The sequence below is a fragment of the Carcharodon carcharias genome (assembly GCF_017639515.1).
Source record: "Carcharodon carcharias isolate sCarCar2 chromosome 27 unlocalized genomic scaffold, sCarCar2.pri SUPER_27_unloc_1, whole genome shotgun sequence".
Taxonomy (NCBI): domain Eukaryota; kingdom Metazoa; phylum Chordata; class Chondrichthyes; order Lamniformes; family Lamnidae; genus Carcharodon; species Carcharodon carcharias.
This window is the reverse complement of record NW_024470624.1, coordinates 7441892-7454714: the sequence shown is the minus strand read 5'-3', so window position 1 is coordinate 7454714 and position 12823 is coordinate 7441892. Positions and strand designations below refer to the sequence as shown.

At 53.4% G+C, this 12823-nt stretch overlaps 1 protein-coding gene across 2 annotated transcripts; it reads right to left on the bottom strand.

The window, feature by feature from the left end:
* Nucleotides 1–4966: 4966 nt before the first annotated feature.
* LOC121273738 (von Willebrand factor A domain-containing protein 5A-like) lies at nucleotides 4967–11966 on the bottom strand. 2 transcript variants are annotated; one of them, XM_041180892.1, is made up of 4 exons: nucleotides 11856–11966; nucleotides 8037–8161; nucleotides 7295–7433; nucleotides 4967–5764 (listed from the first exon to the last, which is right to left on the bottom strand). In XM_041180892.1, exons 1-4 carry the CDS (start codon nucleotides 11914–11916, stop codon nucleotides 5685–5687), a joined length of 405 nt encoding a protein of 134 aa, XP_041036826.1. In that variant the 5' UTR covers nucleotides 11917–11966; the 3' UTR covers nucleotides 4967–5684. The 2 variants fall into 2 exon arrangements, with proteins under 2 accessions (XP_041036826.1, XP_041036828.1); XM_041180894.1 differs by having other exon boundaries at nucleotides 7307–7433.
* Between the last annotated feature and the right edge of the window lie 857 nt (nucleotides 11967–12823).

The window sequence follows — 12823 nt, the reverse complement described above, 5'->3', positions numbered from 1 at the left end:
ACACCATACTCCCGATGCATCGTTCAGTCCATTAACGCATTTGTTTAATTTCTACAGCTTCCCTTCGACATTGCTTGTGTTTTTAGGTGCTTTCAAAACCACTTTGAAATTTCTCAAAATGCAGGTTTTTATCCCGACTGACCTATGTTCCCAGGAATAGGAGAACGTTTTCAGGAACACTTTTCCGGCTGCGGGGGAGGTCCACTCTTAGCTTGATTTCCAAGTGTCTCTGATGTTCTGAGCTACTAGTCTCGTATGTCCTTCTCTAAACTGCTTCCATGGTCAGGAGTGCTCAAAGCCGTGGTGTGCTCCTCGTGCTCTACGTGGGAAGCCCGGGGGCGTTTCCGGTGCCTGGGACCAGCATGTGTGCAGGAAGTGTGTCCAGCTGCAGCTCCTGGAAGCTCGGGTTTCAGAGCTGGAACACTGACAGCTGGGGACACTGTGGAACATCCACGAGTCTGAGAGCATCGTGGATAGCACGTTTAGAGAGCTGAAGGGACTTGAAGGAAGGAAGGGAATGGGTGACCACCAGGCAGCCCAAGAGAAACAGGCAGGTAGTTCAGGAGTCCCCTGGGGTCCCGCTCGCAGATTGGTATTTTGGAGGCTGATGAGGGCACTGGTTCCTCCAGGGAGTGCAGACAGAGCCAAGCTTCTGGCACCACAAGCAGCCTGTCTGTACAGGAGGGGAGGAAGAGCAATAGTAATAGGGGATTCTATAGTCAGGGGAACAGATAGGCACTACCGTGACTGTCAACGTGACTCCAGGATGGTGTGTTGCCTCTCTGGTGCCAGGATCTGGGATGTCACTGAACAGCTGCAGGGCATCCTGAAGGGGGAGGGTGATAAGGCAGAGGTCATGGTACATGTTGGTACCATTGACATAGGTAGAAAGAGGGATGAGGTCTTGCATCACGAATTCAGGGAGTTAGGCAGTAGACTAAAAAGCAAGACCTCTGGTTGTAATCTTAAGCCACGTATTCATCTGCACTATTCCCCTATTTCTGAGCTCGCTAGCACATGGCACTGGAAGTAATCTAAAGATTTGGTGCAGGAGGGAGGGTTTTAGATTCCTGGATCACTGGGACTTTCTGGGGAAGGTGGGACCTGTACAAGTGGGAGGGTCTACATCTGAACCAGAGCAGGACTAATCCTAGCGGGTGGGTTTGATATTGCTGTTGGGAGTTTAAACTAATTTGGCAGGGGGAGGGGACACAATGTGAGCAGAATAGGGACATAGCAATACAGTAAAACAGTGAAGTCAGAGGGAGTACAGCCGCATTAAGTTTCAAGGGAGTAAGGCAAGGCTGGATGGCCTGTACTTTAATGTCAGGAGTATTCCAGGTAAAACGGATGAGTTAAGGGTGAGGATTGACACGTGGAATTGTGATATATTATCCATCACTGAGATGTAGTTGAGGGAGGGGCAGGATTGGCAGCTCAACATTCTGGGATATAGAATCTTCAGGCGAGACAGGGCGGGGTAAAGGAGGAGGAGGCGTTGCGTTATTAATGAGTCAGTTACTGCAGTAAGGAGAACATCAAATGAAGCTTTGTGGGTAGAGCTTAGGAATAAAAAAGGAGCAGCCACATTGTTAGGTGTTTATTATAGACCTCCAGATAGCGGGAAATTGAGCAAATATGTGCACAATTTGCGGAGGTGTGTAAAAACAGTAAAAATAGGGTAATTATATTGTGATTTCAACTTTCCCAACATTAATTGGGATAGACATAGTGTTAAGGGCTTGGATGGAGTGGGTTTCTTGAAATGTGTACAGGAGAACTTTTTAGGTCAATATGTAGAGGGTCCAACAAGGGACGGAGCATTGCTGGACCTAATTCTGGGGAATGAAGCCGGACAGGTGGCTGAGGTGGTGGGGGAGCGTTTTAGTGACCATAACATTGTCCATAACAAACTTAAATTGTACCAAGAAATAGACCAGTTGCAAAATAATGTTTCGGATTGGGGGAGAGTGGATTTTGGTAAAATAAGGCAGGATCTGGCCAAGGTAGACTGGGAACAGCTACTTGTGGGGAAATCTACAGAGGAACAGTGGGGGGCATTCCAAAAGGAAATGGGGAGGGTACAGGCTCAACATGTTCCCTCCAGGGCGATAGGAAAGAGTAACAAACCCAGAGAACCATGGATGACCAGAGATATTCAGGATACGATGAGAAGGAAAAGAGAGGCTTTTAGCAGGTACAAGGGAAGCAAATCAGCAGAGGCATTAGTGGAGTACAGACAGTGCGGGGTGGAGCTTAAGAAAGCAATTAGGAGAGCAAAGAGGGGATATGAGAAAGCTCTGGCTGGTAAAAGTAGGGAAAATCCCAAGATATTCTATATCAATGGGAAGAGGGTAACCAGGGAAAGAGTAGGGACCAAGGGGGAAATCTATGGGTGGAGCCAGAGGACATTGCTAGAGTGTTGAACAAATACTTCACATCCGTCTTCACCCAAGAAGATGAAGGTATTGAACTTGGGGAGAGAGACTGCAAGGTTCTTAAGCAAACTGATATAGGGAGTGACAAGGTGTTGGCAGGCTTAAAAGTGGACAGATCTCTAGGTCCGGATGATTTGTGTCCCAGACTGCTGAGGGATGCAAGGGAGGAGATCACAGGGGCTCTGACCCAAATTTTTAATTCCTCTCTGGCCATGGGGGAGGTGCCAGAGGACTGGAGAACAGCTAATGTGGTTCCACTATTTAAGAAGGGTTGCAGAGCTAAACCAGGGAACTACAGGCCAGTGAGTCTCACGTCAGTGGTAGGGAAACTATTGAAGAAAATTCTGAAGGAGAGAATCTATCTCCACTTGGAGAGGTAAGGTTTGATCAGGAATAGTCTGCATGGCTTTGTCAGAGGGAGGTCATGCCTAACAAATTTGAATTTTTTGAGGAGTGTAGATGAGGGTAGTGCAGTTGATGTAGTTCATATGGATTTCAGCAAAGCCTGTGACAAGGTCCCACGTGGGAGACTTATAAAGAAGGCAAAGGCACGTGGGATACAGGGTAATTTGATAAGGTGGATTCAAAATTGGCTTAGTTGTCGGAGACAGAGGGTAATGACAGAATGATGCTTTAGTGACTGGAAACTAGTGTCCAGTGGCGTACCACAGGGATCTGTGCTGGGTCCACTATTATTTGTCATTTATATAAATGACATAGATGACTATGTGGGGGGTAGGATTAGTAAGTTTGCAGATGACACAAAGATTGGCTGGGTAGTTAACTGTGAGGTTGAGTAGTCTTGGGCTACAGAAAGATATAGACAGGATGGTCAAATGGGCAGATAAGTGGCAGATGGAATTTAACCCTGAAAAGTGTGAGGTGATACACTTTGGAAGGAGTAACTTGACAAGGAAGTATTCAATGAACGTCATGGCACTAGGGAGTTCTGAGGAACAAAGGGACCTTGGCGTGTGTGTCCATAGATCTCTGAAGGCAGAGGGGCATGTTAGTGGGGGTGGTGAAAAAGGCATATGGGACACTTTCCTTTATCAATCGAGGCATAGATAGGGAGGTCATGTTGGAGTTGTATAGAACCTTGGTGAGGCCACAGCTGGAGTACTGTGTGCAGTTCTGGTCGCCACATTATAGGAAGGATGTGATTGCACTGGAGGGGATGCAGAGGAGATTCACCAGGATGTTGCCTGGGATGAAACATTTAAGTTATGAAGAGAGGTTGGATAGACTTGGGTTGTTTTCGTGGGAGCAGAGAAGACTGAGGGGTGACCTGATCGAGGTGTACAAGATTATGAGGGGCACGGACAGGGTGGATAGGGAGCAGCTGTTCCCCTTAGTTGAAGGGTCAGTCACGAGGGGGTGGGGGGAGAGACACAAGTTCAAGGTGAGGGGCAGGAGGTTTAGGGGGTGATGTGAGGAAAAACTATTTTACCCAGAGGGTGGTGATGGTCTGGGAATGTGGTGCTCAACATGGAGGAGCACTGATTCCTCAGCTGAGGGAGGGCGGTAGGTGGTGACCAGCAGGAGGTTTCCTTGCCCGTGTTTGACCTGAAGCCATGAGGCTTCACGGGGGTCCGGAGTCAATGCTGAGGACTTCCCAGGGCCACTCCCTCCCGACTGGGCACCGCTGTGCCGCCACCTCTGCTGGGCCTGTCCTGGCGAGGGTGGTGGTGGTGAATGGTGGCGTTAGGTATAACTCCGGGAGGATGACTGTGACAGCCGAGCTGGAAGTCTCCGCCTTCCGCAGCGTTCCGTCTGCCCTCGCACCGCGATCCTCAGCCCTAGGTTACGAGGCTAGAGTCTCTGGAGCCGACACTCGGAGCCCACCGCCCACCCCCAACTCGGGGGACTGAGCCACGACTGACACCTCAATACAGAGGAGGACTCCCCACCAACCCCCACCCCAGGATTGGTCCACCCACAAAACCCCTTCCCCATTAATCCCGATGAGGAGAACCACAGCACGATTTAACAAAACCCACGCTTCCCACCCTGGAACCTCGTCCGGTCTCCCACAGACCTGCTCCGATGGTCGCAAAATTACAGGACGGGGTATGGAATTTTCCCGATTTCTTCCTTGTGCGACACGTCCTGAGGGCAGTGAATGGAAGATCCCACCCACCACCCAACCGCCCCCCCCCCCCCCCCCCCAAATCCATGTCTGGTAAGAGTCAGTGCACAGGATCTATACGTATCGAGCTAATGACGATATCAAACACTTGAGCAGGCACAGAGCGAATGGTGGATGTTCGGCTCGTCTCGCACACAACTTGCCCGTAGCCTCTGACTGTGTCGGCAAATGATACCTTTGCCCAGTATTGAAGCATAGCCAGTGGTGAGTTTCATCCACTTCCTTCAGTCTCCCCAGCCCACGTGGGGTTCGCACTATGAAGACTTCCTCAGCCAAAAGCCTGCGCTGCAAAATTCCCAAAATGAAACAGCATTTCACCGCACCTCCTGCTCGATTCACCCTGGTGGGCGCCACGCTCCTAGACCCACAGACCGACAGGTTCAATCCGCAAGTTAGATTTATTTGAAAGTGAGCAGATTACACATTTTTGGCAGCCCGCAGGCGGTTGGCTCTGCGTTGAAGGCCACCTGGGTGTGGGTCAGGAGTCCCACCCCTCTCCCAACACCCGCCACCCCGCCCCACTTCGGATATTGCGATCTCTGCCACATTGGCTGCAGAGGAGGGGCAGGGGGGCTTGAGGAGGGGCAAGACTTGCTCACCCCCTGATCTCTCTCGATCCACTCCTCGGTCACAGGCGAGGTTTCGTTTCTCTCCTCACCTCTTGCAACGACCCCCCTCGAAAAAGTCAAACCCCACGGGGTCATGGCTGTGGGCAGCTCTCTCCCCGTTCTCCTTGTCAAGCAGGGTCTCGGCCCGGTGGCCCATTCAACATACAGAGGAGTTCTTTGGGATTATGGTTCTCATCCACCTGATGAATGCGGCCGAACCAGCAGGGGTTACACAAAGTGACAAAGCAGCAGTGCAATTTTTTAAACGATCCAACATTGAAAGCGCTCCCAGGAATACACATTTGGCAGGGCTTTTGGGTCCTTGATGAACAAAATCATTATGAAGTACAGAGTACAGAGATGGAGACAAAAGAGCAAAACATGGACACCGAACAAGTATATATAGTTATAAAGCGATGCCGAGTTAGGATTAACAAATCCAAACCAGAGCATTAATTTAGCTCCTTTCCGATTTGGTCAGAGTTAATTTCACAAATCAAAGACGTGAGGATTAACAGAAGTTTTCAGCAGGTCATTTCCAGCTTTCACACACCCGCCAAGATCAGCACCTGGAGAGGGACACAAGGATTAAAGTGATTGTTAATGCAGGCAAGACAGGTACCAGTCAGTGTACAGATATCTCCCTGAGAGAGAGGGGACTGAGAGACACCAGTCAGTGTACTGATATCTCCCTGAGAGAGAGGGGACTGAGAAACACCAGTCAGTGTACTGATATCTCCCTGAGAGGGGACTGAGAGACACCAGTCAGTGTACAGATATCTCCATGAGAGAGAGGGGACTGAGAGACACCAGTCAGTGTACAGATAGCTCCCTGAGAGAGAGGGGACTGAGAGACACCAGTCAGTGTACAGATAGCTCCCTGTGGGAGAGGGGACTGAGAGACACCAGTCAGTGTACAGACATCTCCCTGAGAGAGAGGGGGGACTGAGAGACACCAGTCAGTGTACAGATATCTCCCTGAGAGAGAGGGGACTGAGAGACACCAGTCAGTGTACAGATACCTCCCTGAGAAAGAGAGGGGACTGAGAGACACCAGTCAGTGTACAGATATCTCCCTGAGAAAGAGAGGGGACTGAGAGACACCAGTCAGTGTACAGATATCTCCCTGAGAGAGAGGGGACTGAGAGACACCAGTCAGTATACAGATATCTCCCTGAGAGAGAGGGGACTGAGAGACACCAGTCAATATACAGATATCTCCCTGAAAGTGAGGGGACTGAGAGACACCAGTCAGTGTACAGATATCTCCCTGAGAGAGAGGGGACTGAGAGACACCAGTCAGTGTACAGACATCTCCCTGAGAGAGAGGGGACTGAGAGACACCATTCAGTGTACAAATATCTCTCTGAGAGAGAGGGGACTGAGAGACACCAGTCAGTGTACAGACATCTCCCTGAGAGAGAGGGGATTGAGAGACACCAGTCAGTGTACAGATATCTCCCTGAGAGAGAGGACTGAGAGACACCAGTCAGTGTACAGATATCTCCCTGAGGGAGAGGGGACTGAGAGACACCAGTCAGTGTACAGATATCTCCCTGAGGGAGAGGGGACTGAGAGACACCAGTCAGTGTACAGATATCTCCCTGAAGGAGAGGGGACTGAGAGACACCAGTCAGTGTAGAGCTATCTCCCTGAGAGAGAGGGGACTGAGAGGCACCAGTCAGTGTACAGATATCTCCCTGAGGGAGAGGGGACTGAGAGACACCAGTCAGTATATAGATAGCTCCCTGAGGGAGAGGGGGCGACTGAGAGACACCAGTCAGTGTACAGATATCTCCCTGAGAGGGGGACTGAGAGACACCAGTCAGTGTACAGATATCTCCCTGATAGGGGACTGAGAGGCACCAGTCAGTGTACAGATATATCCCTGAGAGTGAGGGGACTGAGAGACACCAGTCAGTGTACAGATATCTCCCTGAGAGAGATGGGATTGAGAAACACCGGTCAGTGTACAGATATCTCCCTGAGAGAGAGGGGACTGAGGGAGGGACGGTATGATCATTTTCCACTGAATGTTGAATAAGATGAATACAATGGATATCTGGACTTGGCCTCGGCCTCCTGACCTCTGGCCTGACCTTTGGCGTCACCTGAATTGGCCTTGATCCAGGACAGTGACTTGTCCACCAGAAGCTCCCACTCATCCTTGGAGTCAGCACAAAACGCGTGGAGCCAAATGACTGTCAGTATCGTGACCCAGAGAGTCAAATCCATGTCCTTCAAATAACAGAGAGAATCGTCAATGAGCGAGGGAGAACCAACCATACTGAGAGCAGAGACAGGGACTGTAGGCTTAAGATGGACTGAGCAGGTGCAGCATGGAGTTAGATCTACACTGTCCCAGGGCAGGTACAGCACGGGGTTAGATACAGTCTAAATCACCCTCTACACTGCCCCCATGAAACACTACCTTTATATGTACAGCACGGGGTTAGATACAGAGTAAAGCTCCCTCTACACTGTCCCCATCAAACACTCCCAGGACAGGTACTGCATGGGGTTAGATACAGAGTAAAGCTCCCTCTACACTGTCCCCATCAAACACTCACAGGACATGTACAGCACGGAGTTAGATACAGAGTAAAGCTCCCTCTACACATCTGTATGAGATGTGGCAGCTAAACTGGCCGAGCAAGATCCCACAGATATCCAGGTAACAACGCAACAGGTTCCTCTGCTTCGGAGGAATACCCGCCTGTGCTTGATTCACATTGGACAGAGGGCTAGCCCTCTCCTGGGTTTTGGCTTCTGTGCAGACGAGGGCCTGTCCTACTCCCCCTTCCCCGCCTGCGCAACGATGAGGCTGAGCGGGGGTCTTACCTGCCGGGGGACGCGCTGCCCAATCTCCTGAGGCTTCAGGCCCAGAAGCACCTCCAGATTGCCACTCGGACTCCACGATCCGTCCGCGTTCTGCTGCGAGACCACCTTCACCAGCGGAGACTCCTCTGGGAGGGGGAGGAAGGAGAGGAGGCTGAGGCGTGAAGGCCCGTCACCGATCGGAACAATCGGGCCTGACCCCTCTGTGAGGCACCCAGTTCACTCCCTCCACCACACTGAACATTCACTCACACCCTCCACCTTCAACACTCACTCCCTCCACCACCTTCAACATTCACTCCCTTCGCCACCTTCAACATTCACTCGCTCCGTCACCTTCAACATTCACTCCCTCCGCCACCTTCAACATTCACTCCCTCCGCCACCTTCAACATTCACTCCCTTCACCACGTTCAACATTCACTCCCTCCAAAATCTTCAACATTCACTCCTTCCACCACCTTCAACATTCACTCCCTCCGCCAACTTCAACATTCACTCCCTCCGCCAACTTCAACATTCACTCTCTCCGCCAACTTCAACATTCACTCCCTCCATCTTCAACATTCACTCCCTCCTCCATCTTCAACATTCACTCCCTCCGCCACCTTCAACATTCACTCCCTCCGCCACCTTCAACAGTCACTCCCTCCGCCACCTTCAACATTCACTCCCTCCACCACCTTCAACATTCACTCCCTCCACCACCTTCAACATTCACTCCCTCCACCTTCAACATTCACTCCCTCCGCCATCTTCAACATTCACTCCCTCCGCCACCTTCAACAGTCACTCCCTCCGCCACCTTCAACATTCACTCCCTCCACCACCTTCAACATTCACTCCCTCCACCACCTCCAACATTCACTCCCTCCACCACCTTCAACACTCACATCCACCACCTTCAACATTCACTCCCTCCGCCACCTTCAACATTCACTCCCTCCGCCACATTCAACATTCACTCCCTCCGCCACCTTCAACATTCACTCACTCCGCCACCTTCAACATTCACTCCCTCCGCCACCTTCACCATTCACTCCCTCCGCCACCTTCAACATTCACTCCCTCCGCCACCTTCAACATTCACTCCCTCCGCCACCTTCAACATTCACTCCCTCCGCCACCTTCAACATTCACTCCCTCCACCACCTCCAACATTCACTCCCTCCAAAACCTTCAACACTCACATCCACCACCTTCAACATTCACTCCCTCCACCACCTTCAACATTCACTCCCTCCACCACCTTCAACATTCACTCCCTCCACCACCTTCAACATTCACTCCCTCCACCACCTTCAACACTCACTCCCTCCACCACCTTCAACACTCACTCCCTCCACCACCTTCAACACTCACTCCCTCCACCACCTTCAACACTCACTCCCTCCACCACCTTCAACACTCACTCCCTCCACCACCTTCAACACTCACTCCCTCCACCTTCAACATTCACTCCCTCCGCCACCTTCAACATTCACTCCCTCCGCCACCTTCAACATTCACTCCCTCCGCCACCTTCAACATTCACTCCCTCCGCCACCTTCAACATTCACTCCCTCCGCCACCTTCAACATTCACTTCCTCCACCACCTCCAACATTCACTCCCTCCACCATCTTCAACACTCACATCCACCACCTTCAACATTCACTCCCTCCACCACCTCCAACATTCACTCCCTCCACCACCTTCAACACTCACATCCACCACCTTCAACGTTCACTCCCTCCGCCACCTTCAACATTCACTCCCTCCGCCACCTTCAACATTCACTCCCTCCGCCACCTTCAACATTCACTCCGCCACTTTCAACATTCACTCCCTCCGCCACCTTCAACACTCACTCTCTCCGCCACCTTCAACACTCACTCCCTCCACCACCTTCAACATTCACTCCCTCCGCCACTTTCAACATTCACTCCCTCCGCCACCTTCAACATTCACTCCCTCCGCCACCTTCAACATTCACTCCCTCCGCCACCTTCAACATTCACTCCCTCCGCCACCTTCAACATTCAGCCCCTCCGCCACCTTCAACATTCAGCCCCTCCGCCACCTTCAACATTCAGCCCCTCCGCCACCTTCAACATTCAGCCCCTCCGCCACCTTCAACATTCAGCCCCTCCGCCACCTTCAACATTCAGCCCCTCCGCCACCTTCAACATTCAGCCCCTCCGCCACCTTCAACATTCAGCCCCTCCGCCACCTTCAACATTCACTCCCTCCTCCACCTTCAACATTCACTCCCTCTGCCACCTTCAACACTCACTCCCTCCGCCACCTTCAACACTCACTCCCTCCGCCACCTTCAACATTCCCTCCCTCCGCCACCTTCAACATTCACTCCCTCCACCACCTCCAACATTCACTCCCTCCACCACCTTCAACACTCACATCCACCACCGTCAACATTCACTCCCTCCGCCACTTTCAACATTCACTCCCTCCGCCACCTTCAACATTCACTCCCTCCGCCACCTTCAACATTCACTCCCTCCGCCACCTTCAACATTCACCCCCTCCGCCACCTTCAACATTCACTCCCTCCGCCACCTTCAACATTCACTCCCTCCTCCACCTTCAACATTCACTCGCTCCTCCACCTTCAACATTCACTCCCTCCGCCACCTTCAACGTTCACTCCCTCCGCCACCTTCAACGTTCACTCCCTCCGCCACCTTCAACATTCACTCCCTCCGCCACCTTCAACATTCACTCCCTCCGCCACCTTCAACATTCACTCCCTCCGCCACCTTCAACATTCACTCCCTCCCCCACCTTCAACATTCACTCCCTCCGCCACCTTCAACATTCACTCCCTCCGCCACCTTCAACATTCACTCCCTCCGCCACCTTCAACATTCACTCCCTCCGCCACCTTCAACATTCACTCCCTCCGCCACCTTCAACATTCACTCCCTCCGCCACCTTCAACATTCATTCCCTCCGCCACCTTCAACATTCATTCCCTCCGGCACCTTCAACATTCACTCCCTCCGCCACCTTCAACATTCACTCCCTCCACCACCGACGCACAGTAGCAGCAGTGTGTGTACCATCTACAAGATGCACCGCAGCAACTCACCGAGGCTCCTTCCAAAGCACCTTCCAAACCCACGACCGCTACCGTCTAGAAGGACGGGGGCAGCAGACACACGGGGAACACCACCACCTGGATGTTCCCCTCCGGGCCACTGAACATCCTGGCTTGGAAATATATCAGCTGTGCCTTCACTGTCACCGGGTTAAAATCCCAGAACTCCTTCCCTAACAGCACGGTGGGTGTACCTACACCACGTGGCACAAGCGGCTCAAGATGGCGGCTCACCCACCACCTTCTCAAGGGGGCAATTCGGGGATCGGCAACCAATACCGGAGGCCGTACCAACGACACCCACATCCCGTGAATAAGCATGCACCAGGCAGAGCGGTGATCGATTTGGAAGGTCCCACCCCTCTAATGAACTAAAGCGGTCTTGAGGTTGTGAAAGGCGCTACATAAATGCAGAAAGGAAAGTAGAAAGCGCCGGAAAATTGCAGCCGGTCCGAGTTGGGTGGGTGGTGGGTCGGGCGGGGAGCGGGTGTTGTGGGACGAAATCGTCCCCGGCGTCGATCCCAACCCCTCGATTGGATGTTACCGGGAACGAGAGGCTCCGGCCGTTTACCGCGGCGGGGTTTGTGGTGTCTTGCTGTGCCCGAGTTCTGAGAGCGGCCGCCCTTACACGACAAGCGCTGGTGCTGTCCGCGGGGCAGTGTTGTTCGCGGGGCTGGGGTGCCGTGCTCCTGGGGTGCCGTGCATGCGCGTCTCCCTTTTTACCTGCTGGCAGGGACGCCGCGTCCGCTTCGTCGCACACCACCGAGTCCAACATGACGGGCATCTGCTGTTGGCCCGCGAAGACCAAACTGCCTGGTGAGAGACCATCAGGACAGGGTTAGGCCCAGCCGTCGCTACAAGGTTAGGCCCAGCCATCGGGACAGGGTTAGGCCCAGCCATCGGGACAGGGTTAGGCCCAGCCATCGGGACAGGGTTAGGCCCAGCCGTCGCTACAAGGTTAGGCCCAGCCATCAGGACAGGGTTAGGCCCAGCCATCAGGACAGGGTTAGGCCCAGCCATCGGGACAGGGTTAGGCCCAGCCATCGGGACAGGGTTAGGCCCAGCCATCGCGACAGGGTTAGGCCCAGCCATCGGGACAGGGTTAGGCCCAGCCATCGGGACAGGGTTAGGCCCAGCCATCAGGACAGGGTTAGGCCCAGCCATCGGGACAGGGTTAGGCCCAGCCATCGGGACAGGGTTAGGCCCAGCCATCGGGACAGGGTTAGGTCCAGTCATTGCCCGCCCACGCCCCACCCCCTCCCCCACCCTACCTCCATCCTTCCCCTCCCCCGTCCGTCTGGGCACGGACACATGTGAAGCCCATGAGACACGCGGCAATTGCGCTGCCTGCGCCTGCCCTATGGACGGGCAACAGAGCCCACCACCCAACGCCCAGTCCCACCCAGCCCGGCCCAGCCCAGACCAGCCCAGCACGGCCCAGCCTAGATCAACTGCGCCCAGCACTGTCCCTCCAGCCCAGTTCCACACAACCCAGACCCGCGCAGTACAGTCCAGCCCAGCGCCGCCCAGCCGAGCTCAGCCCAGTCCCACCCAGTCCAGTCCAGTCCAGTCACAGCCAGGCCAACCCAGCCCAGCCATGTCCCAACCAGCCCAGTCCCGCCCGCCCAGTCCCGCCCGCCCAGTCTCTCCCGGCCCGGTCTCTCCCGGCCCGGTCTCTCCCGGCCCGGTCT